This window comes from Rutilus rutilus, assembly GCF_951802725.1.
Source record: "Rutilus rutilus genome assembly, chromosome: 15".
In the NCBI taxonomy this organism is placed as follows: domain Eukaryota; kingdom Metazoa; phylum Chordata; class Actinopteri; order Cypriniformes; family Leuciscidae; genus Rutilus; species Rutilus rutilus.
In genome coordinates, this window is record NC_140220.1 from 31,451,180 (window position 1) to 31,474,688 (window position 23,509).

General features: G+C 39.7%; 2 protein-coding genes and 1 long non-coding RNA gene across 9 annotated transcripts in view; 1 reads left to right on the forward strand and 2 right to left on the reverse strand.

Moving 5' to 3' along the window:
• The window catches only part of dpf3 (double PHD fingers 3), a 38,199-nt gene extending 28,678 nt beyond the window's left edge, over window positions 1-9,521 (forward strand). For 2 of the 4 annotated variants that reach the window (XM_084432074.1, XM_084432075.1), the window contains one exon: window positions 1,018-2,792. In XM_084432074.1, the coding sequence (XP_084288200.1) occupies window positions 1,018-1,181 (164 nt within the window). In that variant the 3' untranslated portion in view covers window positions 1,182-2,792. Of the gene's footprint in view, window positions 1-1,017; window positions 2,793-5,253; window positions 5,367-5,605; window positions 5,688-8,533 lie in introns of those variants that run through there. The other 2 variants (XM_084432076.1, XM_084432073.1) reach the window with 2 other exon arrangements.
• A 2,160-nt stretch (window positions 9,522-11,681) lies between these two features.
• Window positions 11,682-16,104, reverse strand: LOC311305610 (uncharacterized protein). 4 transcript variants are annotated; one of them, XR_014630036.1, is made up of 8 exons: window positions 16,088-16,104; window positions 15,835-15,945; window positions 15,601-15,744; window positions 15,278-15,495; window positions 14,670-14,829; window positions 14,189-14,602; window positions 13,441-13,580; window positions 11,687-11,820 (listed from the first exon to the last, which is right to left on the reverse strand). XR_014630036.1 is itself a non-coding variant. In XM_084433415.1 (6 exons), exons 1-6 carry the CDS (start codon window positions 15,911-15,913, stop codon window positions 11,803-11,805), a joined length of 759 nt encoding a protein of 252 aa, XP_084289541.1. In that variant the 5' UTR covers window positions 15,914-15,939; the 3' UTR covers window positions 11,682-11,802. The 4 variants fall into 4 exon arrangements, 1 of the variants encoding a protein (XP_084289541.1); XR_014630037.1 differs by having other exon boundaries at window positions 15,835-16,093; XR_014630038.1 differs by having other exon boundaries at window positions 11,688-11,820; window positions 14,189-14,591; window positions 15,835-16,093.
• Window positions 16,105-16,901: 797 nt separating this feature from the next.
• LOC311304462 lies at window positions 16,902-22,710 on the reverse strand. Its single transcript, XR_014629929.1, has 5 exons — window positions 22,477-22,710; window positions 18,266-18,452; window positions 18,046-18,160; window positions 17,400-17,539; window positions 16,902-17,163 (listed from the first exon to the last, which is right to left on the reverse strand). It is a non-coding gene; the product is annotated as an uncharacterized lncRNA (long non-coding RNA).
• Between the last annotated feature and the right edge of the window lie 799 nt (window positions 22,711-23,509).

Genomic DNA, 23,509 nt, shown 5'->3' on the forward strand with positions numbered 1-23,509 from the left:
TCTAACAGTGCTCGTCAATGTCAAAATGGTGACCAATCAGATCAAAGAAGGCGGAGCTTAATGTTCACCGTGAATTCCAACACGATGCTTTTAGTTTTTACAGTGAAAGAGTTCGTGCGTGAGATATAAGTAGCTAAACATAAGACTAATTTAGATTGCTTAGGTCGATTCGAAAAGTTTACAAGGTGGCGGAGAACATTTGCTGTCTGTAATTATTTTCGGTCTTTAAAAATTTTTTTTTTTTATCATGCTTGCATTTAGAATGCGCATTGTGTTTGTAAGTGTAGATGTGTGAGCCAAATCCTGCAGTGATGAGAATGAGCATTTAAATGTGACGTGGCCTTTTTGTTCATCTCTTCGAGTGCTTGTGTTTTGCGTTTTTTGTTTTACTCTTGCTAGCAAATGGTCCTGGAAGGGTCCCATGTATATTTCCTTAAATTATTTAACTCTTAACATGCTCAAATTTAACTTGTTTAGGGCATTATCAATTATGTACAAAATATTCTCATATTCATTTTGCTCATATGCTTCCATTCTTTATGTTTTTTTCCTTTTTTGGCTGTGTGATCCATCGCCTTCTCATAATCGAATGGTGTAGCAAGCACAGGGAGAGACCAAATGATGTATTCTTCAGTAAAACAAAATATTGATAAAAGGTATGGTTCATCCAGAAATGAGAATTCTGTCATTAATTACTCACCTTCACGTTGCTCAAAGCCTGGAAGAAAGAAAGTCATACAGGTTCGGAACAACATTCAGGGAGTAAATAATGACAGAATGTTCATTTTGGGTGTACTCTCCCTTTAAAAGATTCATGATTTTTTTCTACAACCAATCATAAGCACATATTCAGGCAATTGCAAGGGCATCAGACATGCAAGCCGTAGTCCCTTAATGTATGAGTAGCTGCAAGTACTGCAAGTTGTCCAAGCTCAGAGGAGTGTGAGTCCTAGCTGACTGCAGTGTTACTTGTGTGTGTTTCCACTGTGATGCTGATATGTCCGTCATGCATGTCAGCTGATCGCGTCGCTGGGACCAGGGCGAAGAGGAGGACGGGTGGAGTTCTGGACATGTTCGGCGACACGTCAGAAAGCGAGGCGTCCACCTTTCACGGCTTTGAGGAGGACGACCTGGACGGGCTTCTGTCCGACGACAGCACAGGCTCACCTCAGTACAGATAGACAAAGGAGAAACCTCAAGAAAACAGCGTCAGAGAAACTTTCGGCATGTGTCTGCTGCCTGTTTTTTTCTTTTCCTTTTTTTCCTGTTGTTTTGCAGCAGCATGCATAATGGATTCCCAACTCCAGACACAAAGTTAACTTCAGGAATTGCTTTCAAAGGACAAGTTGCAGCCTTTTATAAATTAAGGAATGTTGTTTTTATTGCTTCTCACTTCTGTATACTGAGAGGTGCTAGTTATCGGACAGAGGAGCCATTGCTTCCGGACTGTTTGTTTTCCGAAATGGAAAACACTGACGTTCCCAGTGTGTGGACGTTGATTACACGTCGCCATGTAAGATAAAATGCCTACTATGTGGAAATTAACTTTAGAAATAGACATTACAGCATTTCAAACCTCAAGGAGGAGAAAATACTCAACACGTGTCTGTAGGTCGGACAGTGAAGAGGGTTTTTTGTTCCTACCTCTGGTTAAATACAATATTTGCAAAGAAAGGTATCAGGAGAAGGCAGAAAGGGCTGAGGCCAGGCTCTGATTGGATCCAGAGGGAAGGGAGGACAGTTTGCAGAGAGGTAAGAGCCAGTTGGCATTTAAATGTCCATCTCTCCTCCTTTCTCAGGACAGCTACAACAACAACAACAGCAACAGCAACAACAAAAAGACATTTGAAATCAGTTTACTGGAGGATACATGATACTTGGCCTCTCCCTAGTTTTGTTGAGTAAGAAGAAGAAAAAGGACTGACTCATATTTTTGGAGTAACTTCCCTTTATTATTCAGGAAACTCTCCTTAAACAACAGGTACAAGAAGGGGTACAATTGTAGCATAATTATGTGCAATGATTCCCATGAAGGCTTGCTGTTTTGCAAATAAAATCTGGACCATTCACCTCTGTTAAGAGATCCAGCTCTGAGGATTGACTGTATATGTGTAACTGCAAATAATACACTGGATTGCAAGGTCATAAGCTTCCTACATTTAATGGGAAAATGCAGTAAATGTGAACTAGAAAGCAGAATACATGCAATAAATGGCACAATACACAATAGTCACAGGGACATCACCCAGTTAATATGGGGAAATTTCATTGTATCCATTTTGTATGAACAAAATTAGCTATATTCGCTCTTTAAAAGCTCTTCTATTTATTGTTATGGTGAACTCATGTGTCACTTTTCAATTTAAACTGTTGCGAAAAATGTTCCGTATTAATGCTTTCGATCTTGTCTCTATTTCAGGGCACTCGTTTTTGAAAACAAAAATATAATTTATTAAGATATTGTTTAATGTATATAAGCCCACAAATTGTTGCAGGCTAAACCAGTTCAGCTCTTGATGATATTTCTCCCAGTGTTTCAATGTCTAAACTTTGTTTAACATTTGAAGTTCAGTTCATTTAACACTAAGCCAAAGGGCAACGTGGCTAGAGATGATGCTTGTAACTGCTTCTGTGTCATGCAGACCTGTGGCACAAACCACACAGAACACACTTCATGCAACCTGTCGTCCCTGCTGTGGTCGCTGCTGCTGAGTCCTGTTACTCCAAATGTCAGCCTGCAAGTCTTTCACTGGATTTTGTTACTGAAAACATTAAACATTTTTCATTTTATGAATTACTCTGAGTTGATTTTGTTTCAAGGAAGGGAAACAGGGGACATGTTATATGCAGTGACCTCAAACACTTACAAATGTCTGAATGACACTACGTTAGATTTACCCCTGGTTTCTCAGACAAGGCTTAAAGGATTAGTTCACCCCAAAATGAAAATGTACTAATAATTGACTCACCCCAATGCCATCCAAGATATCAATGTCTTTTTTTCCTCAGTGGGAGAGAAATTATGTTTTTTGAGGAAAACATTTCTGGATTTTTCTTCTAACAATGGACTTCATTGGTTACCATTGTTTTTAAGTTTCAAAAGTCTTTGAAGTGTTTAAACGGGCTGTAGGCAATCACATCTGAAGAAGAGGTTGTTATCTAGCGAAACGATAGGTCATTTTCAATTTTTTTTTTAATAATTTATAGACTTTTTACCTTCAATAGTTCAGATTGAGCTGATCAACAAACGGACAGGGAACTACGTCATCACGTTGAAAGGTCACGCCGGCGCCGGCAATACTATTTGAACTACTATTCATATTCATCAGAATGTTATTCATATACTATTCATATTCACTGAATACTATTGCTATATATATATATAATAGCAAACAATACTATTTGAACTATCCTCCTACGTACGGTCGCATTGTAAACAGTGGGGCGGTACTTCTGCTGGCGCCGGCGTGACCTTTCAACGTGATGACGTAGTTCCCTGTCCGTTTGTTGATCAGCTCAATCCGAACTATTGAAGGTAAAAAGTCTATAAATTATTAAAACAAATTGAAAATGACCTATCGTTTCGCTAGATAACAACCTCTTCTTCAGCTGTGATCGCGTACAGCCCGTTTAAACACTTCAAAGACTTTTGAAACTTAAAAACTATGGTAACCAATGAAGTCCATTGTTAGAAGAAAAATCCAGAAATGTTTTCCTCAAAAAACATAATTTCTCTCCCACTGAGGAAAGAAAGACTTGGATATCTTGGATGGCACTGGGGTGAGTAAATTGTGAATTAATCCTTTAAGCTAGTCCCAGACAAATGCATGTTTGAGCTGTTTTAACTGAAAGCAACTTGCACTGACCTATCTTGTATAATGTCAGTGCCATTGTTTTGTCTCAAGATGCACACTAGTAATGTTTTTTCTTAGGCATGTTTATAAAAGCTATGAACCAAGGCCTAATCCTGGCTTAATCTAAGCCCTGTCTGTGAAACAAGACCATCAAATATCAAACTAATTCTAATTTTTTTAAGTAAATGATCCTAAACCTCATCTCAGAACTAACCACTATTATGAGCCGTTTTTAACTGGTTCAAGGTCATTTAAGTGGATGCATGAAGTCAGTTCCCATCAAGTTCAAATTGATGTTTCACTAATGTCTTACAAACAAAAGTGTCACAAAATTGCCTTTATTTCGAATGGTATATTGTTTTATACATTGAAACCTAGCAAACTTATTTTTGTGAAATGTTTTGTTTGAAAAATATGTGCCATATTTCTTTAAAATAAATTCCACTTTCTTGCATTGCACAGACATTCACACATTTTTGAGTGTTGCTTGTGACCAAATTATTTAAGGTCATTGTAGTTTATAGTTTCAATGCAACTTAGAGCACTCTATCTAAATATTAGACATAAACAATTTTTATAGATAGAATTTTTCATATCTGAATTTTGATGCACATAATGATGTACTGATGAATCAACATCAGGCATGTTTCCATACACTTACAGGGAATAAATCAAGGCAAAAGATGCATGTCGGCATAATGTACTCCACACAGTTCTGCATACCAGGGACAGATCCACGAAGAGGAACGAGGTACTGTAGCGACGCTCGTAGGGAAAGAGCTTCACATAACGTCCCACTTCAAGCCAAGACCCCGCATGCTTTCCAAACTGGAAAAACTGCACATGCTTTACTGAGCATCCAAGCAAGAGGAGCCTGCTGTTCTCACAGTCTCACTGAGGAAATGAGCAGGCCGAGGAAATGACACCTCCCTAAAAGAAAGAAAGACAGACAGACAGACAAAGAGAGAGAGAGAGAGAGAGAGAGAGGCAGACATGAGAGATTACAGAACCATCTGGCATTTTCCAAACCTGTGCTCACCCTCTCTCTGTATGAAGGGCAGAACAGAAGGTGGAGCTGCTATAGGAAACTGTTGTTCGTTCATTCATACAAATCGCGTGTAATAAATGTGTCTTATCCGTTCATCTATCTATCTATCTATCTATCTGTATATCCATCCATTTATATCTATGTCTGTCCGTCCATCCATCCATCCATCTTAAAGTACATAAATGACATTAATAAACTATTTAATGATTAGTCTTATGACATTTTATGTGGAGTTGTGTTTTTCTGTAATAAATTGTTAGTACATCTGAAAATGATCTAATAGTTGTTAATGTCTGAGTTTAGCTACACTTCTTTCCGTCAGATTATTCTCTCATCTTTCTCTTTCACCAGGCCATCCTTCATGTCTGCAGTTCACAGACAACATGATGCAGGCTGTGCGAACATACCAGTGGCAGTGCATCGAGTGTAAATCCTGCAGTCTGTGTGGCACCTCAGAGAACGACGTGAGTGTTTCAGTCCTAATGGAGGACATATAAAATAGTGTGTGAGCATAAAGAAATAGTTTTTATATTATTTCCAACATCTCAAACAAGATTCCCAAAGCACTCTTTACTTGTACATTTGAAATTACTGACAGACCACTTTACTAATATTTTTATTATATGCCAGCCTCCTCATATGGTTGAGTGTGTGTGTGTGTGAGAGAGAGAGCTAACAGCTTGGTGATGCCGTCCTCTTGTAGGATCAGCTTCTGTTCTGCGATGACTGTGATCGGGGATACCACATGTACTGCCTCAAGCCTCCAATGACACAGCCACCTGAGGGTAAGATCACTTCACATTTGCATAGTTCCAATTCTAAAATTTGCCATAGTGTTGTGTAGGGCTGTCACGATGTTAGATTTTTCACACCACGGTTATTGTGGCCAAATGAATTCACGATATCGATATATCGCGATATCTATAGAATCTATGGGGGGGGGGGGGGGGGGGGGGTACTCAATCTATGGCAAATTTTTGTGAAGGAAGACAAGCATTTGAAGTTTATCTGGTTTCAAACTGAAGCCAAACACTGTCTGAAGGTTTCCTGAAGAACTGAAAAGCTCTTAAACCTGTTGTTGCACTGGCACCAATAAAGTCATGCAGATAGCAGATTTGAATTAAAAAAAATCAAGTGCAAATACAAATACAAAAATAAGATGAGTAAAGAAAACGGGGTTCTTAATTTTAATAATCACCCTTTATTAAATATATGAACACAGAAACCCCCTGTTAACAGTTAATGTCACGTTTCCCATTCCATGATGACTAGTAAAATAATAGCCTCGTCGCGTCTATGACAACTCCAGGTATTGCACACCGGACACGCACTTTCTCAGTTTATGGCCAGCCAGCAATATCATTATGTTTAAGGACATTATGGAATTGAGATAATGTCTGTACTATGTTATGATTATACTGTACAATTAAATACAATAGTTGCTGAGTCTGTGATCTGAACACTTTTTTCCGCGCTCTGTCGCGGCAGGATTTTGAACAAGGTCCTGAGCCGTTGCTGGGCGCCGCGGACAGACGCCGAATAGAACCGCGCTGTGCTTCTCGTCCGGTGTGTGTACACTCATACAGAATGTGTTCGAATTTTAAAGACGTGGCGCTGCGCTTCTCGTCCGGTGTGCGACCACCTCTAAGGTGCTGTTTTCTTTGAAGCCGAAGAACTCTGTTGTTAATACTGGCGAGCTCAGCTTACTTTTTTCGGGTGTGGACAGAGTGTTTCACTTTAGCTGCGCGGGCGCGGACGAGCGCTGCGTCTAGAAAACGCCAATATCGCCAATACCGGTATATTGTATTGCTCTAAATGAACACGATGTCGATATTTCATGCTTTGAATATCACGATTATCGTCAATACCGGTATATTGCGACACCCCTAGTGTTGTGCTGGATTGTTACATTTTACTTCTGGCCTATAATAACATGCAAATACAGTATATGACAGTTTTTCTCAGTCCCTTTGGGACATTTCTTGAATCATTCTTAAAGGAACACGCCAACATTTTGGGACTTTAGCTTATTCACCGTATCCCCCAGAGTTAGATAAGTCCATACATACCCTTCTCATCTCCGTGCGTGCCGTAACTCTGTCTGACGCACCCACCGCTAGCCTAGCTTAGCACAAAGACTGGAGGTAAATGGCTCCAGCTAGCATACTGCTCCCAATAAGTGACAAAATCACGCCAACATTTTCTGATAGTCACAGCGTGTACAAATAACAAGGTCACATGAGACAGCCATCTTCTAACCGTATACACACTGGGAACTATATTCTCAGAAGGCAAAGCACTGCTACTTGGGCGGAGTGATTTGCTCCAACCCTGAGCGAACTCTCTGCTCCTCACCACGGGGCTTCTCAGGTGCTGCGAGCAAATCACTCCGCAGAAGTAGCAGTGCTTCGCCTTCTGAAAATATATGGTTAGAAGATGGCTGTGTCTCATGTGACCTGGTTATTTGTACACGCTGTGACTATATTTTATTATTTTGTCACTTATTGGGAGCAGTATGCTAGCTGGAGCCATTTACCTCCAGTCTTTGTGCTAAGCTAGGCTAGCGGTGGGTGCGTCAGACAGAGTTACGGCACGCACGGAGATGAAAAGGGTATGTTTGGACTTATCTAACTCTGGGGGATACGGTGAATAAGCTAAAGTCCCAAAAAGTCGGCGTGTTCCTTTAAGATATGCAAACCAGTAAGTGCGTTTCTCAAAACAATTCGTACAAACAGCACCACACACCTGCAAAAGCCTGTGACTTGCTCAAAATCCTTAGTTCATCTCTCAAAAGTATTTATGTCAATAAACATATCAGTGCCATCAGAATGACAAGTCCTTGTGTCATTGTTCACAAACAAGATGTTGTCAATATAGTCCGAATTCTTAGATGTAAACTGCGGATACGATTTTGATGACAATGACTGAAAATTCACAAGACTGCACTTTATCTGTATGGCATATATACATTTCAACAGTACAAATTTACACATTGCGCTGTCTCTGTGTGGGATATTGATTGCAAGAGATTGGGCAGGTTTCATGGTAAATATATATACACCAAACACACACACTGTATATATGTACGTGTGTGTGTATTTGTGTTACATTATGTCTCTATAAAGTATATTTACTGTATAATGTAAAATACAAGTGGACTACTGTAATCTAGCATTACAGTAAGTATACAGTATTACAGTATAGTGAACACTGTCTGATTACACACCTGTTCTGTCTACAAACATTTGAATGATTGAGGACACGGTTGTTCTCCCAACATTCGGCTGCACCTGACCTTCCGACCCGCCTCTGCCTTAAGGTCATGACTGAGAACATGCTCCCCAATAGTGGCCCTTATTTCATCACAAACATTTCTACAATCTTGGCCTCTTCTACCTCTTCCACTGTTTTTCCTCCCTACCCTTCCACCATGCATCCTTAATCCTCTTCTTCTTCCTGGCTGTTGACCCTGTTTGTTTCCTTGTTGTTCTTTTATCGTCAGAATTTGTCGTGCTCCGTCTATATATGCTTGCCAAACGAAGCTTCATGAGATGTACCTCTGAGCTATTTCAGAGAACTGCTCGATCATTGGTTGATCAAGCCCTTTCCATTTGTCTATCTGCATCCACAGGAAGTTGGAGTTGTCATCTGTGTCTTGATCTGCTGAAGGATAAGGCATCTGCTTTCGGAGAGCCGTAAGCATTGAGGTCCCACACAGACACGCACAGCAGACTCAGGATGGATGTTTGTCATGTTTTCCTCTGGAGTTTTCCTCCTGTTGTGTGAAGTGGAGATTTCCTCTACCTCCGTGTTACAAACATTTCCCTCAATCAAGTCTAGGCAATCGACAGGTCACAAACATAGCGAATCCAAAGGCAGGATTGGGTCCAGATTGTCTGCTCGCCTAGATATACAACTCATATTTATATGAAAAGTACTTAGTTAAATAGCAAAACCAGTATTAGAACTATATTGCGATTGAATGAAGTGATAATGAACCTCTTGTACACACAAAAATCTCCTGAGCTGTGATTCTAAGGCATTATTTCTTTGAAATTACGATTGACAAAACCAGTTTTAAGAAATAGCAGATTTTAAAGGTAATATCATGGTGACAAGCTGTTTGTACTGTAAATCTGTGAGGAATAAAAAGCAACATTACCCAGAGACACACACCAGTGGTATAAAGCAGACCCCTTTTCATTTGATTTGTTAATTTGGTTTTTAATGTGTGCATGATGTAAGCTCACAGGATATATATATTTATATATTTTTTGCAAAGACATTTTTGGCTTGCACAAAGAAAGAAATAATGAGGATAAATGTGATTAGAAGCTCATCTTTCTTACTGGGATCTAAATGGCAACAAAAAAAAAAATCAATGTATCAAAGCAATAGTTTTGTGTGGTATATAGTTTTTACTATTATCAGGACTGGAAAATAATGTGTTTTTTATTTGTTCTTATAGCCATCATATTCAAATACACCTAATGCTTTTCTTTGTGCAATGACCATACTGCCATGCGTTGTATTGTCTTTTCAAGCCTGCTTTTTCCCCCTTTAAGTTCTATTTTCTAACTATTAAATGTGAACACATTGACTGTTCAAATCTTTATGTTATTCTGTGTCTGACATATCTGGTTATGCTCCAGGAACATTTTCGTTTTGTGTCGTAGAACCTTCTATTGTTCCATCCGCCTGTTTGGAGCCCTTCATACCTCTCTGAGTGAAACATCTGTTCACTCCATTTTGTATTTCTTTGCTCATGATATATTAGCATTTCTATTTCCATCTGGACATTCTCTCATGTCATTCCCAGCTCCTTCACCTGTATAATACATTAGAGGCTCTATTTTCAGAGCCAATTCATCAACACTCTCCAGATCCGGCGATCTGTTGAATATTTTAGCTATGCATTTTTGTCTATTTCAAAGGTCATCTACATTACATTTACATTCGTTTTTTGGCAGATGATTCTTTGCCAATGAGATATTGGCATTAACATGGTAAAAAGGAGTGAGCAATGTCTTAAAGGTTCCAAAATCATAGTTTTGATGATGTTTAGAGTCTCTTTTTCTAACCATAGGAAAGCCTTTGGAATATAATTTTTGTTTAGAATAAAAAAAATGACTGAAGAAAAAGAACTGACAGCTGATGCAGTATGACTTTTCACACTTAAAATTGTTAACCCATTCTAATTCCCGGGTTATCTTTTCTCATGTTTTGCACTGTATTCAGGTTTCGAGATTTCTCACTGTACAAATGTAAATCCTGGATTAATGTTCTTTTTTGGATATTTGCAAAGATGGGCTATCAATTGGGCAAACACAAGCGCCTTGATAAAATAATTATGTCTTCCTTTCTAAAGTAAAAGTGTTATAAATTTCATTGCCTGTGGTTAAAATGGGGTTAAAGGGATAGGTCACCCACTTTTTAAATTTTTTTTAATTGTCATCATTTACTCTCCCTCAAGTTGTTCCAAACCTGTATGAATTTCTTTCTTCTGCTGAACACAAAAGAAGATATTTTGAAGAATGTCAGTAACCAAACAGTTGATGGACCCCATTGACTTCCATAGTATTTTTATTTTCCATAGCCTACTATGGAAGTTTATATTACCTATCAACTGTTCAGCAGAAGAAAATAATTCGTACAGGTTTGGAACAACTTGAGGGAGAGTAAATGACAGAATTTTAATTTTTGGGTGAACTATCCCTTTAAAAAAAGACGATATAGTTGAAGGAGAACTCCGGTCAATTTTAACATTGAGCTAATTTTTTTGTACATTTGGAGTGCTGTCAGTACAGAGAACAACGATGTCAAAGAAATATATAAAAAATTATGTTTATTCAGCCAGCGCACATACCTGTATTTACATCCTGTTTTCGGTCGAAGTCCATACCCAGATAGCAAAAATCATCTGGCCCAGATCTGGCCCAGACACTTCGTAAGTTCTGGGCCAGATCCGCGCAACGGACCCGGGCCGGTGTCTTTTGGCACAACGGGCCAATACCGGCACGGATCCGTTTTTTCCTCATCCGGACCAGAACTGGGCCAGCTCCGGATTCCTTTATGGCGATTTGGCCCAGATGTGGGCCAGATCTGGTCCAGCTCTGTTTTGAATCTGTTCCAGATCCACGCCGGATAAGGGCCGGATCAGGGCCAGCTCATTTTGTAGACCGTACACACACACTCTAGTAATATACATATCTAGAATTTTCAAGAATCTTCTTATATACATTATATAATATCTTATGGTCTTATGCCACTGATATTTTTTCTGTTAGATTTTAACATGAAATGCTTGAAAGTACTGATTTAGATGTAAAGACAATTAATGTATTGAACACTTTTGTACACTAAAATATCACTTGATAAACTAGTTAGCACTAACTAATATCCACAACTTTACAATAATCATGCATTCAAAAAAATTTGGACAGAGTAAATTAGAATATTCAAGGGCCAGCTCATTTTGTAGACTGTACACACACACTCGCTCTCTCTCTAAAAAGTATAAGAGGTATACATATCTAGAATTTCAAGAATCTTCTCACATGATCTAATATCTTATAGTCTTATACCACTGATATGTTTTCTGTTAGGTTTTAACATAAAATGCTTAGGCAACAAAAAGTTGAAAGTAGGCTTTAGAAGTTTACATGAAATTTTACACTTTACACTAAAATACCACCTGTGTTAGCACTAATTCACAGCTGCCCACTATTTCACAATAATCATGCATTCGGAAATAAACAAATTTGACATTCAAGGGCTTTTATTTTGATCCATCTTCCATTTATTTGAATAAACAAAATGCAAAAATGTTCATCATACAACAAGAACCAAACAGAACGGGTAGGAAAGCCATGGAACTACAAACCCCTTCAGAACTGCCGTTTAATTCCCATGAGGCATCTGCAAACAAAAGACAAAGAAAAAAGCCATTAGTTTTGTTGAGATCTATTAAAGCAGAGTTCAGAGACAGACTATTGATTGACTATAAATGGACCTATTTTAAGTTGAGTTGTATTGTCTGTATTTGGGCTAATAATATAATATTATGACACTGCTGTTTTTTTATTTGTAAACTAGTCTTTAAAGTCCCTGTAAAGTCAAAATTAAGTATAAGTTTGTCATACCACAAAAATATGTGTTATTAGCCACCCAGCCCAATTTGAATGATTAAAAAAGCCGCCAAGTAAATAAAATAAACTATCAAAATCTCGAAAGAATGAGCCGTATTCTCAGCTCTCAAACGCTGGGGGCGTGTCCGCTGGCTGCGCTGAAACCACGCCCACTCGCGGGAAATATGACTCGCGCAGTCTCGCGGGCACGCGCTGCCAATGATGGCACCAGTTGTCGGCGCGAAGGGAGGATGAAGGCCGAGGCGGGAGATAGTCGGTTCGGCCCCATTCACCACCAGTAACAATGGATTATCATTGAATTCCTGTTGTCTCCGACGAAAGTTTATAAACTGGGGTGCGTTTCCCAAAACCATCGTTGCTAACTACGTTGACTAACTCCTGATCTCTACAGAGGCGGGTGTTGGTGGTGATCATCAGCTCTCCATCAAGGTAACGTTAGCTCTTCACAAGATTAATCCACCTCTTCTTGATATGATAATTTTTTGGACATTTAAATAAGGACACCGATCTGTTTTGGAAGTGATCGCATTCAGGTTATATGCATTTATGTGACGAAGGCATAGCCAGAGCCGTGGGCATAGTAGCTAGTAAACTGTAGGCTGATAGTAACTCGCGACTGAGCTGCGATAGGCTCAGGGACTCTAGTGCGTCATCAAGTAGGGGCGTGTCCAAGAGCTCGGTGGCTTCAGTGCATAATCGAGCCCCCGTTTTAGCCCCGCCCAAAAAATCCAGATCACAGCAATGGTGAAAAACTGTTTAACGGTCTAACTCCACAATTCAGTACTTCACAGCTCTCAGTCTTTGTAATATGTTTTAGCAATGCATTTCTAGCATTTATGATGTGTTTATAAATTTTTTATAGAATTGCCTTTTCAGGGACTTTAACGAAAACAGTAGATGTAATTACCATTAAATGAGAAATCGGACTCCTGAGGGGCTCAACATGTCTCTGATTGGCCATTGGTACCATGTGCTCAACATACAGTATATAATGGCTGTGATTGGCTACAATGATCAATGTTTCAAAAACATGTTGTTTTCACCGACCGCTTATCACCGATAGATGGATCCGCTGATAGACGCCAGATTTGAAACGCTGTGTAAGTCCTGGATGAAGACATGTTTTTGAAACGTTGATCATTGTAGCCAATCACAGACATTATATATTTTGAGCCGTGGACACAATGGCCAATCAGAGACATGTTGAGCCCCTCAGCAGTCAGATTTCTCATGCAAATGCAACCAGGAAAACGTTCCTAAGGGATTATAGATTAACGTTCTGCACGCATCTGAATTAGACTGAGAAATCTTTCCATTAGTTCTTGGGGAACCACCCTGATGGCTTGTAAAATGTGAACCCCCCCCCATGCTGCTTCTATCTTAAATTTACCTCAGTTAATGCCTCTTTGGCTCTTGCACGGTCTTTCCGGCCGCCGCCACGGTCAGAGGCAAGATTGAACCAACGGATGGCATAAGAATCAATATCAGTGTCTGCTGCAGCGGTAGAGGACTGGTTACTCCTTACAGCTCCTGTTGAGAACAAAACAAAAAAGTGCAATAAACATCTCCAACTTCCCCAGACTAATAAGCTCCAAATTGATAGTTCTTCAGTAATGTAGATCATTTAAGGGATAAACAGGTATTTCAATGATTTAAATATTAATTTAAAGGGAAACATACACCTGCAAAATAAACTCAATACCTGTGGCACCTGACAATACATTGAGGTTTTACTGTTTTGCTGGTATAGGCCTACAGTATGTTTTTATGACTCTCAAAGTGATGATAGCATTGACTTCCATTATAAGAATCACAGAGGACTATGGTTTCAGCTAAACATCTTTACTGGTCAGCTGAAGAAGAACAAAAAAGACACCTACATCTTGAATGGACTGAGAGTGAGTTTAAAAAAAATTGGGTGAACTATCCCCTTAAATTGATCAGAATCAGATATCACAAAAGTAGTTTGATGGAACTGAATTACTAAAGTAAGAAATTAAAGTAATAAATAAATTTAAGAAATAGTTATATCTTAGCCATAAATATTATTTGTGGAAATGGTTTACTACAGCCATATCACCCTGTAGCCCGAGACTGTTTGCCCACTGAAGCTAAGCAGAGCTGAGTCTGGTTAGTACCTGGATGGGAGACCTCCTGAGACAACCAGGTTGCTGCTGGAAGTGGTGTTACTGAGGCCAGCAGGGGGCGCTCACCCTGTGATCTGTGTGGGTCCTAACGCCCCAGTATAGTGATTGGGACACTATACTGTCAAAGAGCACCGTCCTTCAGATGAGACATTAAATCGAGGTCTTGACTCTCTGTGGTCATTAAAAATCCCAAATCTGCCCCTTGGTCTTTGTCCAACATGACCTCCTAATCATCCTCATATACTGATTGGCTTCATCACTGTCTCCTCTCCACCAGTAAGCTGGTGTGTGGTGGGCGTTCTGGCGCAATATGGCTGCCGTCACATCCAAGTGGATGCTGCACATTGATGGTGTTTGAGGAGATTCCCCATTCTATGTAGAGCGCTTTGAGTGCCTAGAAAAGTGCTATATAAATGTAATGAATTATTATTATTATTATTATTATTACTTAAAGGTATTATATCATACTTACTGATCAACAAACTTCTTGTGTGCATTTCTTTAAAAGACTTCTTCCCATTGACTCCTTTCCAGTTTATTTGTTTAGCTACGGAGTCTGAGAACAGCCTGTGCAGTATGTTCCATGTGATGTTTTTGACGTTTTGTCCTCCCACAGCACCCAGAGCAGATATCTGAAAAGACAAAAATACATGATATAAAACTGTGTAATTCTATTTTCTGTTTTGATTAATGATCTGAAAATATAGATGAGAGCAGTGAATACTATTATAGGCACAGAGTAAATTTGCACAGCAATCGTGAAGTAGCTTTATGTAATTAGGGTCCACTGGAGGCAAGCACTTAGAACCCAAATGCAGTTTATTGAAACAAAATTAAACACCAAATCGTGACACTTTAGATCACAGGTGTCAAACTCAGTTCCTGGAGGGCCACAGCCCTACAGAGTTTTGTTCCAACCCTGCTTCAACACACACACACACCTGCAGTTAAAATAAGCCTGAAGGACTTGATTAGCTGATCAGGTGTGTTTAATTAGGGTTGAAGCTAAACTCTGCAGGGCTGTGGCCCTCCAGGAACTGAGTTTGACACCCCTGCTTTAGATAATAAAAATAAACACACCATGTTTTGTTTAGCCCGTGCGTTTTTTGAATCTTTCAGCCACTCCTCCAACTGCTCAACTTCAGGCATAGTGGCCAGTGGAACACTAATACCGTGAGGCATTTCAGCCACAGGAGTTTCTGTCCCCAGTCGTGCAGCAAGATTATTGACAGCAAAGGCAAGCTGCGTTTGCTGTTCCTTAACATTTTCTAACAATGTTAGAATGTGCAGCTGAGCAGCTACAAAAAAGAGTTAAGGAAGCATTTAAAGACCAAAAAGTTTTCTTAATCTATATAATTGGAAAAATCATACTCACAGAATGTTTTAAATTTAAAGGATTTTACCAGAGCAAGGAATAGGTCCAGTGCCCGTCTTCCCCAGTCTAAACGTGGGCCTGAAGGAATGCTCGTTTGACGTTTGAGGCGTGGCAGAGATGTGGCCCATAGAGCGTGATGGCAGTTGAGAGGTAGGCATAGCAACTGGAGGCACTGAGACCAGGGAGAGGCAAGATTAACTCATTGTTTTTGCCCATAAGTTATCATTTTGATGAGCAAAGCTTGCAAGCAAAAAAAGTTTACCTGTATAATATCCATCTTCAGGATGCATCAGATCTGGGTCATATCCAACAGAGCAGTGGCGCAGAGGACTGGAAGGCATTGCAGCTGTATTAAAGGGTGGTGGTGCTGCTGCTGTGAAACATGGAAATGACAGTAATTCGTTTTTTTTAAGCATTCAGTATCATACTAATAAATCCTTCAAGTATGAACACCTAAAACCTGTTGAAATCAATGACGCTGTTACACTGCACAACGAAGCTCTTACTGTACTTACCTCATGTTTGCGTTGGTGAAATCATTAGTGAGAGTGCAGAAACTGCGTTGCAATGATAAGATCTTCATTCACGTGATCAACAGGCTTACACTGAAGTCTCACAGCAGCCAATCACAGCAGTGGGCGTTTACACTGAAGTCTCACAGCAGCCAATCACAGCAGTGGGTGTTTACACTGAAGTCTCACAGCAGCCAATCACAGCAGTGGGCGTTTACACTGAAGTCTCACAGCAGTCAATCACAGCAGTGGGCGTTTACACTGAAGTCTCACAGCAGCCAATCACAGCAGTGGGCGTTTACACTGAAGTCTCACAGCAGCCAATCACAGCAGTGGGCGTTTACACTGAAGTCTCACAGCAGTCAATCACAGCAGTGGGCGTTTACACTGAAGTCTCACAGCAGTCAATCACAGCAGTGGGCGTTTACACTGAAGTCTCACAGCAGCCAATCACAGCAGTGGGCGTTTACACTGAAGTCTCACAGCAGCCAATCACAGCAGTGGGCGTTTACACTGAAGTCTCACAGCAGTCTATAGGCTTGTTCGACTTGAACCGGCGCTGCACAGACCGATCGGTTTATGACATCAAAGTACCGCGAGAGCAATTCAAAAGCATATAGGAGCCATCTACTTTCTATTCGCTCTCGCGGTACTTTGATGTCATTCACCGATCGGTCTGTGCAGCACCGGTTCAAGTCGAACAAGCCTAATCACAGCAGTGGGCGTTTCCACTGAAGTCTCACAGCAGTCAATCACAGCAGTGGGCGTTTCCACTGAAGTCTCACAGCAGCCAATCAGAGCAGTGGGCGTTTACACTGAAGTCTCACAGCAGCCAATCACAGCAGTGGGCGTTTACACTGAAGTCTCACAGCAGTGGGCGTTTACACTGAAGTCTCACAGCAGCCAATCACAGCAGTGGGCGTTTACACTGAAGTCTCACAGCAGCCAATTACAGCAGTGGGCGTTTACACTGAAGTCTCACAGCAGCCAATCACAGCAGTGGGCGTTTACACTGAAGTCTCACAGCAGCCAATCACAGCAGTGGGCGTTTACACTGAAGTCTCACAGCAGACACGCCCCTTCAAACAGAGTGTTTAAATCAGAGGCTAAAATCAGGCTAGGAATAATGCCTTTTATTTCTAAATTATAACAAATTTTGATCTAAAAAACCTACTAACATTATAAGGGCACCCCAGGAACATTCTAAAATAATAAAATAATCCATGCAAGGGCACCTTTAATGTGACAACTAAACAGCTAGATATTAACAGAAACATTGGTTACAAAATGATTCAACGGAAATACAGGAATATACCAGTGGAAGAAGAAGATTCACTTGATGGTATGTCAGGAGTAGGTGGAGGAATAAGTGGCAGTAGACAAGTTGAAAGATTGTGGTATCTCCTCTTTGCAGCCTCTGGCTCACTGTCGGAATCGGTATCACCAAAGATTTGCCTAACAAACAAATTACAACAGACCATATTGATTATTTTGGGCATGGTTACAAACATCAACAAATTTATTGAAAACTTTAATAACTGTGTATACTCAACTAGGCACACTAAATATTAAATTAGCCTACTAAGTCTGTACTACGAATCTTTGTTTCACCTGAGCTCTGTAGTACTGTAAGAAACAATATTCACTCTACAAAGAATACATTGCTTTCTTTGATAATTAAAGCTAATTACACCATAGCAAAAAATATGTTTGCACAACCTAATATGTGAGCTCTATAGTACTGTTGTCAAAACAAGTTCCGACTTTGGTACCAAGTCGGTACTGAAAATAAAAAAATGTGACGATAACAGTCTTTCCCTAGCATTTTGAGGGTTGTTGATCAGATTCTTTAAAATTTCAATATCGACTTGGTATCAAAAGTCTGTACTTATAACAACACTACTCTATTATTAACAAATATATTTCTAAATTATGCATGTGTCAGTCTCGGAATATGAAACCTTGGCTTAATTTTTCTTTTCCTAATGACTTCTTCCTCTTCTTCATCTGTTTGTAACTCTGAGGTATTACAGGTTAGTGAGGCCCTCAGTTTGTCTCTTGCTTTAAGGTAATCACCTGATCAGGATTAACAAAAAAGAAAAAAGAAAAAAAATCTGTTAAGTTGGTTTACAAAGTTGGTGTATTTCATAACATAATTTTGTTTCTAAAGCAGATCCTTACCAGATCTGGAAAGGACTCGGACATCAAACTTTTTCCAGTCTGCTCCTGGCTCTTCACATTTTTGGATGGCTCTATTTACACGTTCGTCACTTCTATAATTTGGCCACCAAGTGACACCATCCTTGAACCATGACTCAGATATGATGTTGACTGTCTTTGTTTCCATAAATTCGATGAGAAGAAACATCTAAAAAAAGAAATTACATATTTGAAAAGATTGTCCATAAGACAACACTTCTTTTGACAATTTCCTTCAATAAATATATTAGCATTTTTTTATGAATCCATATTACTAGATTAACAGTTAGCGTCGAACTCACGCCGTAGCTACGTCGTAGGCTGTGTGTAGCGCGCATACCCTGACATGCACCTCTCCAAAAATGTAACAACGTGTCAACTCTACGCGGACGCAAGCGCTGTGATTGGTCTGCTAGATCTAATATGCATCACAAGGTAAAACTCTTCTCATCCACAGTAGTATGCACCAAAAAAATCTAATATAGAAAAAAAAAGCACGAATATCACACTCACCAAATCTCAAAACTGTTGCCTTTAGGATTCATCCAAAAACCCTACATTGTCAAAATCCAAAGGTTTCCAGAAAACCTTTGTGGAGTACAGCAGCTCTTCGTCAGCTTTTCGTCAATTCTGAGTGTTAAGTCAGTCTTTAGTCAGCATAAATTTTGTTTTGTCTCCTACTACTCTGCTCTTTAACCCTCACCTTTTACAGCCCCACCTACCCACATAGCAACATTGTGACTGCCCAGATCCGGCCCACAAGGAATGATGATCTAGTCCACATGTGGTGTTGAATGACGACCCTTGGGTGGTCCACTCCTGTTTGCCAGATCTGGATGACAAGCAGGCCATAGCAATGCCACATGTCAGCCAAGAGAAAATAAATAAACCAGACCTGGACTTTATCTGAGCCACAAAATCTGTTCTCATCTCAGCCTTAATATGCCTGTTAACATCATCATTCCATATGTGCCAGATGTGGGCCGGATCTGGGCCGTCACAATGTTGCTATGTCCTAGAACTAATCCATCTGTGCACTATAACTTTGGCTGTGCAAGAAGGGCATGACAACAAATTTATCTTTGTAAGGAAGGAGCACACACTTGTGAGAGATCTGGGATATTTTGGCTACCCTAAACGGTCCTGTAGGCTGAGAAACAATGAATACTCTGAGAAAATCCGAGCTCATTGGATAGTTGTAGAAATTTTCCATCTGTGTTAAAACTTTAAACACTATATATATGCCATCGACAGACTGAACAATGTTATAGATAACACAAATGTCTTTGTCTACAGCAAAAACATTATCGCCGGTGGAAACTTTCATTGACCACTGTTCAGTCTGCAGCTGCCTGTACTGTGCTGTAGCTTGAAGGCCGTCAGGAACAGGTCCAACATAATGTTGCATTCTTAAAGCTTTACAGGGCAGCTCGACAGTCTTGATGTCTTCAACCTCTGATAACCTTCTTATTACCTGTGCAAGAGGAAATTCTGGCTTTCTCACAAACCTTTTCAGTTTATGGAGGTAATTTTCATATGGAAAAGCTGAGATAGAGTCTAAAGAACCATGCAGTTGGGCATCAGCTGACAGATGGACCAAGCCATGAACATTATACACTAAGGCATCTTTTCCATAAAGCTCCCCAAAATGATTTACAAATGTTGTAAGTAGCGTGTTTGCATAATTGTTAAACAAAGAACACAGCTGAGGACTGACAAGGATGCAAATACCAGTATACAATAACATAAAGTTATTATATACATCACAATCTAAATATGGTGCCAGAGCAACAGAGCCAGTATACAACAGAAATTGTCTTAGTTCAGTAGCTTTCCAACGGTCTAGCTCTCTCAGAGACCTCGGCTTCCTTGCAAACTCAACTGGTATGTATGCACGCATCTGAATTAGACTTTGAGAAATCTGATCAACAAGACTGGAGGACAAGCGAAACTTCAAAGGACCCCTGAGCCAAATATTTAACAATCTCCGTGTGACACCTAAACACACAAGATGCATGTAATCTAAAGGGAATCTAGTCACCATGCCCACATCTAGACCAGAAAATCCATGTGGTCCATGATGATGATGCTCCTCGTCAACTCTGTCTGAAAATGATAAATCAGTCCGTAACACAAAGTCATTTCTGGGGTATGTCATTCTGTTGTTAACATAAACACCTGGCTGGCGACACTTATCACAACCATGGTATCCATTGTGAGCTTTTGTGTTTTTTACAAAAGATCTAGCAGGGGTATCACATATAACAGAATCCAGTTCAATGAAAACCTTTTTTCCTCTAAAAAAGAAGCCTTCATGCAGCTGCTTTAACTCATCGGTAAAGTCTCTCAAAAATTCATCAGGGGCATTTGGTTTTTTTGTACCACTAAAAAGCCCAATGACAACTGGTTCTTTCAGTTTGAAACCCAAGAAAAGTCCTAAAATGGGCCATAACTGTAAATTAGAGCTCTTAAATAAGGGCAAGCCATCAATATTTATCTGCAATCTAAAAGTAAAGCCATCTGCAATCTTTCCAATTAGTTGGCTTATGGTGTTATGCATAGCTGTCAGGATTCCTCTATAGTAATACAAACCACCACATTTCTGCTGGATTTTGTATTCAGTTTTTGTTTTAAGGATGGTTCGAGCATCCTTGGGCAGTTCTGGGTGGTACAATCTCAACAAACTAAGAAGGGCTGTGAGGGCTACTAAAGAAACACCAAACTGTACAGACCAATTGGCTAAACTTTCAACAAGGCTGACTGGCTCATCTGCAAACTCAGATTCTGATTCAGAGTCAGGCTCTGAAACATGTTGTCTCTCTGTCACTTCTCCAATGTCATCTGTGCAAACAGAATCTAAATGGTCATCTGTGTGAGGGAGTCTAGAGTCATTACTGCTTTGTGTATCATTTGTGATGGAATCTGTGTGAGTTTGAGTTGGTTCTGATTCTAATAGACAGTCTTCTGCAATGTCATGAAGTCGTTTCTCAAGGGAAATACGAGCCCTCCGTCTGACTCCAGAGCTTGTTAAAGGTGGTTCCCTTCTTTTCATTGTTTCTAAAAAGAGTAATTGTGGCAAACAGAAAAGTAATTAAACTGTTATTGTCTTTAAAACATGTAGTATACATTCTGGATGGGGAGATACACAATGTGTCTGTATCTATGTAGATATGTGTATGTGTATATATATATATATATAAGATTGAGCCACTGTAGTCACTTGGACTATATTAACGATCTCTTCAATAACTTTCCTGGGCCAGCAAGTTTGGGCCACCTAGCAGCCTATGGAAGTGACCCAGCACTCAGATTTCATCAAAAATATTTTAATTTGTGTTCCGAAGATGAACGAAGGTCTTACGCGGTTAGAACAACATGAGGGTGAGTAATTACTGACAGAACTTTCATTTTTGGGTGAACTAACCCTTTAAAGCTGCAGTCCTCTAGTGGTTAATAAAAAGAACTGCATGCATTTTGCGGAAGAACATTGTAGCCGGAGCTACTTCTCTCTATGATGGACTAGACACGCAGGTCCTGAGACACGAACCAGTCTAAAATAGTCCCAATATAAACACTTATTACAGGTGTAACATAGATATTCAGGGAAAGAGAAAAACACGATTTGGAAAATGGATTCATGATGTATTCGCTCATTATGCACATTTTGTACATTTTGAACACAAAAACACAAAAAAATGTTACGAAAAAAAAATGACGGACTGCACAGTCACTGCAGTTGTAATTAAATGCAGTCTTGGAGAGCAGACTATACTTACCGGTATTTCAAAAACGTTTTTAAACTTTTGGCAGGTAACGTTAATATAAAATCTCTTTTAAAATGAGGGTCTGCGGGAGACCTTAGCTAAGTTAGCTTAAGGGTTGACATAACGTAACGTTAACGCAAGCTATCAATGACATAACCACGCAGCACATTAAAAAAAATAGACATTTATAATGGTTCATAATAATAAATAGAAGCAGTTAAATTCGTCAATTATATATTCGTTAATTACAGTCTTCTGGACCATCTTCGTGTTAGCATGCTCTCCCTTTGATAACATTAGAGTCAGCTAACGTTAATACTATTCAAAACCGATCAAAGGAGCAAAAAAAAACATTTTAAGTTAACGAATACACAACATAATCAAGAAATTAATTCATTAATAGCAGTTTGAGCACACTATGGAACTTACCTTGGTGAAGTTTTGGAGGTAGGATACCGAGTTACCGATCTGGCTGCCTCCTTCGCTCTGCTGCAGAAAGAAAAATCGCGCGCTCGTATCACGGATGTGGCCCGAATCTGTTTCGCGACTGTTGTTCCCGCGCACTAAAACTAGGGCCCGGGCTGGATCCGTATTACAGCAGTGAAACGGACGTGACTGTAACGCGGATTTGCCGGTTTAGAGACGGATCCGGCTCGGAGTCGTCTGCTGTCTGGGTAGTAGTCGATTGTCGAGTTAACGCGCGTGATCATAGGTACTAAACCTATGCGCGTGAACTCGACAATCGATTACTGTGGACTTCGACCGAAAACAGGATGTAAATACAGGTATGTGCGCTGGCTGAATAAACATCATTTTTATTAATATCTTTCACATCTACTGCAGTCAGATTCACCCGCGTTCACTCCGAAGGAATCACTCACATGACCTGTGCACTTGTAATGACACATCAAGGATGTTAAGAGGCTAAAAGCAGGTTTAAAACTTGCCCCATTGAAGTCAACAGGGTGAAAATTTTAAAAAGAGGATAACACGGTGTAGGCAACACCGATTTTTGTCGTTGTTCTCTGTACTGACAGCACTCCAAATGTACAAAAAAATGAGCTCAATGTTAAAATTGACCGGAGTTCTCCTTTAAGTAGCAGCTTCAACAGAAGTGTAGAGAGTAGTTCAATACGAACGGATTTCTTCTAGTCTAAGAGTAGAAAAAATCAGTTTCGAGTTATAAGCACGATAATCATTCCAATTAATTTGCGTCATGGACTGTTACAATGACATTTCTTGTATATAATCGCCTGTAATACAAACACAAATGTTGAATACTTTTTAATCCTTTCCAGTCACGAGAATCGTTTTGTACTTAGTTTTTTATTATTTCTTATGCCCTTTTCTTCTTCTTATCCTTGTTATAATGTAAAATGTAATAAAAAGATAATTAAATCCAAGGCTCTGCTGATTTCATTATTATTATTTTTTAAACGAAATTGGTTGTACCGCTCATGTT

What these genes read in the sequence shown, in the direction of transcription:
- LOC311305610 (XM_084433415.1), bottom strand. Translation starts at nt 15,913, where the DNA reads ATGCCTTCCAGTCCTCTGCGCCACTGCTCTGTTGGATATGACCCAGAT. An exon ending in TGAAGATGGATATTATACAG is followed by an intron (nt 15,745 to 15,834) that starts GTAAACTTTTTT and finishes CCCTGGTCTCAG; the next exon opens with TGCCTCCAGTTGCTATGCCT. An exon ending in CACGGGCTAAACAAAACATG is followed by an intron (nt 14,830 to 15,277) that starts GTGTGTTTATTT and finishes TTGTCTTTTCAG; the next exon opens with ATATCTGCTCTGGGTGCTGT.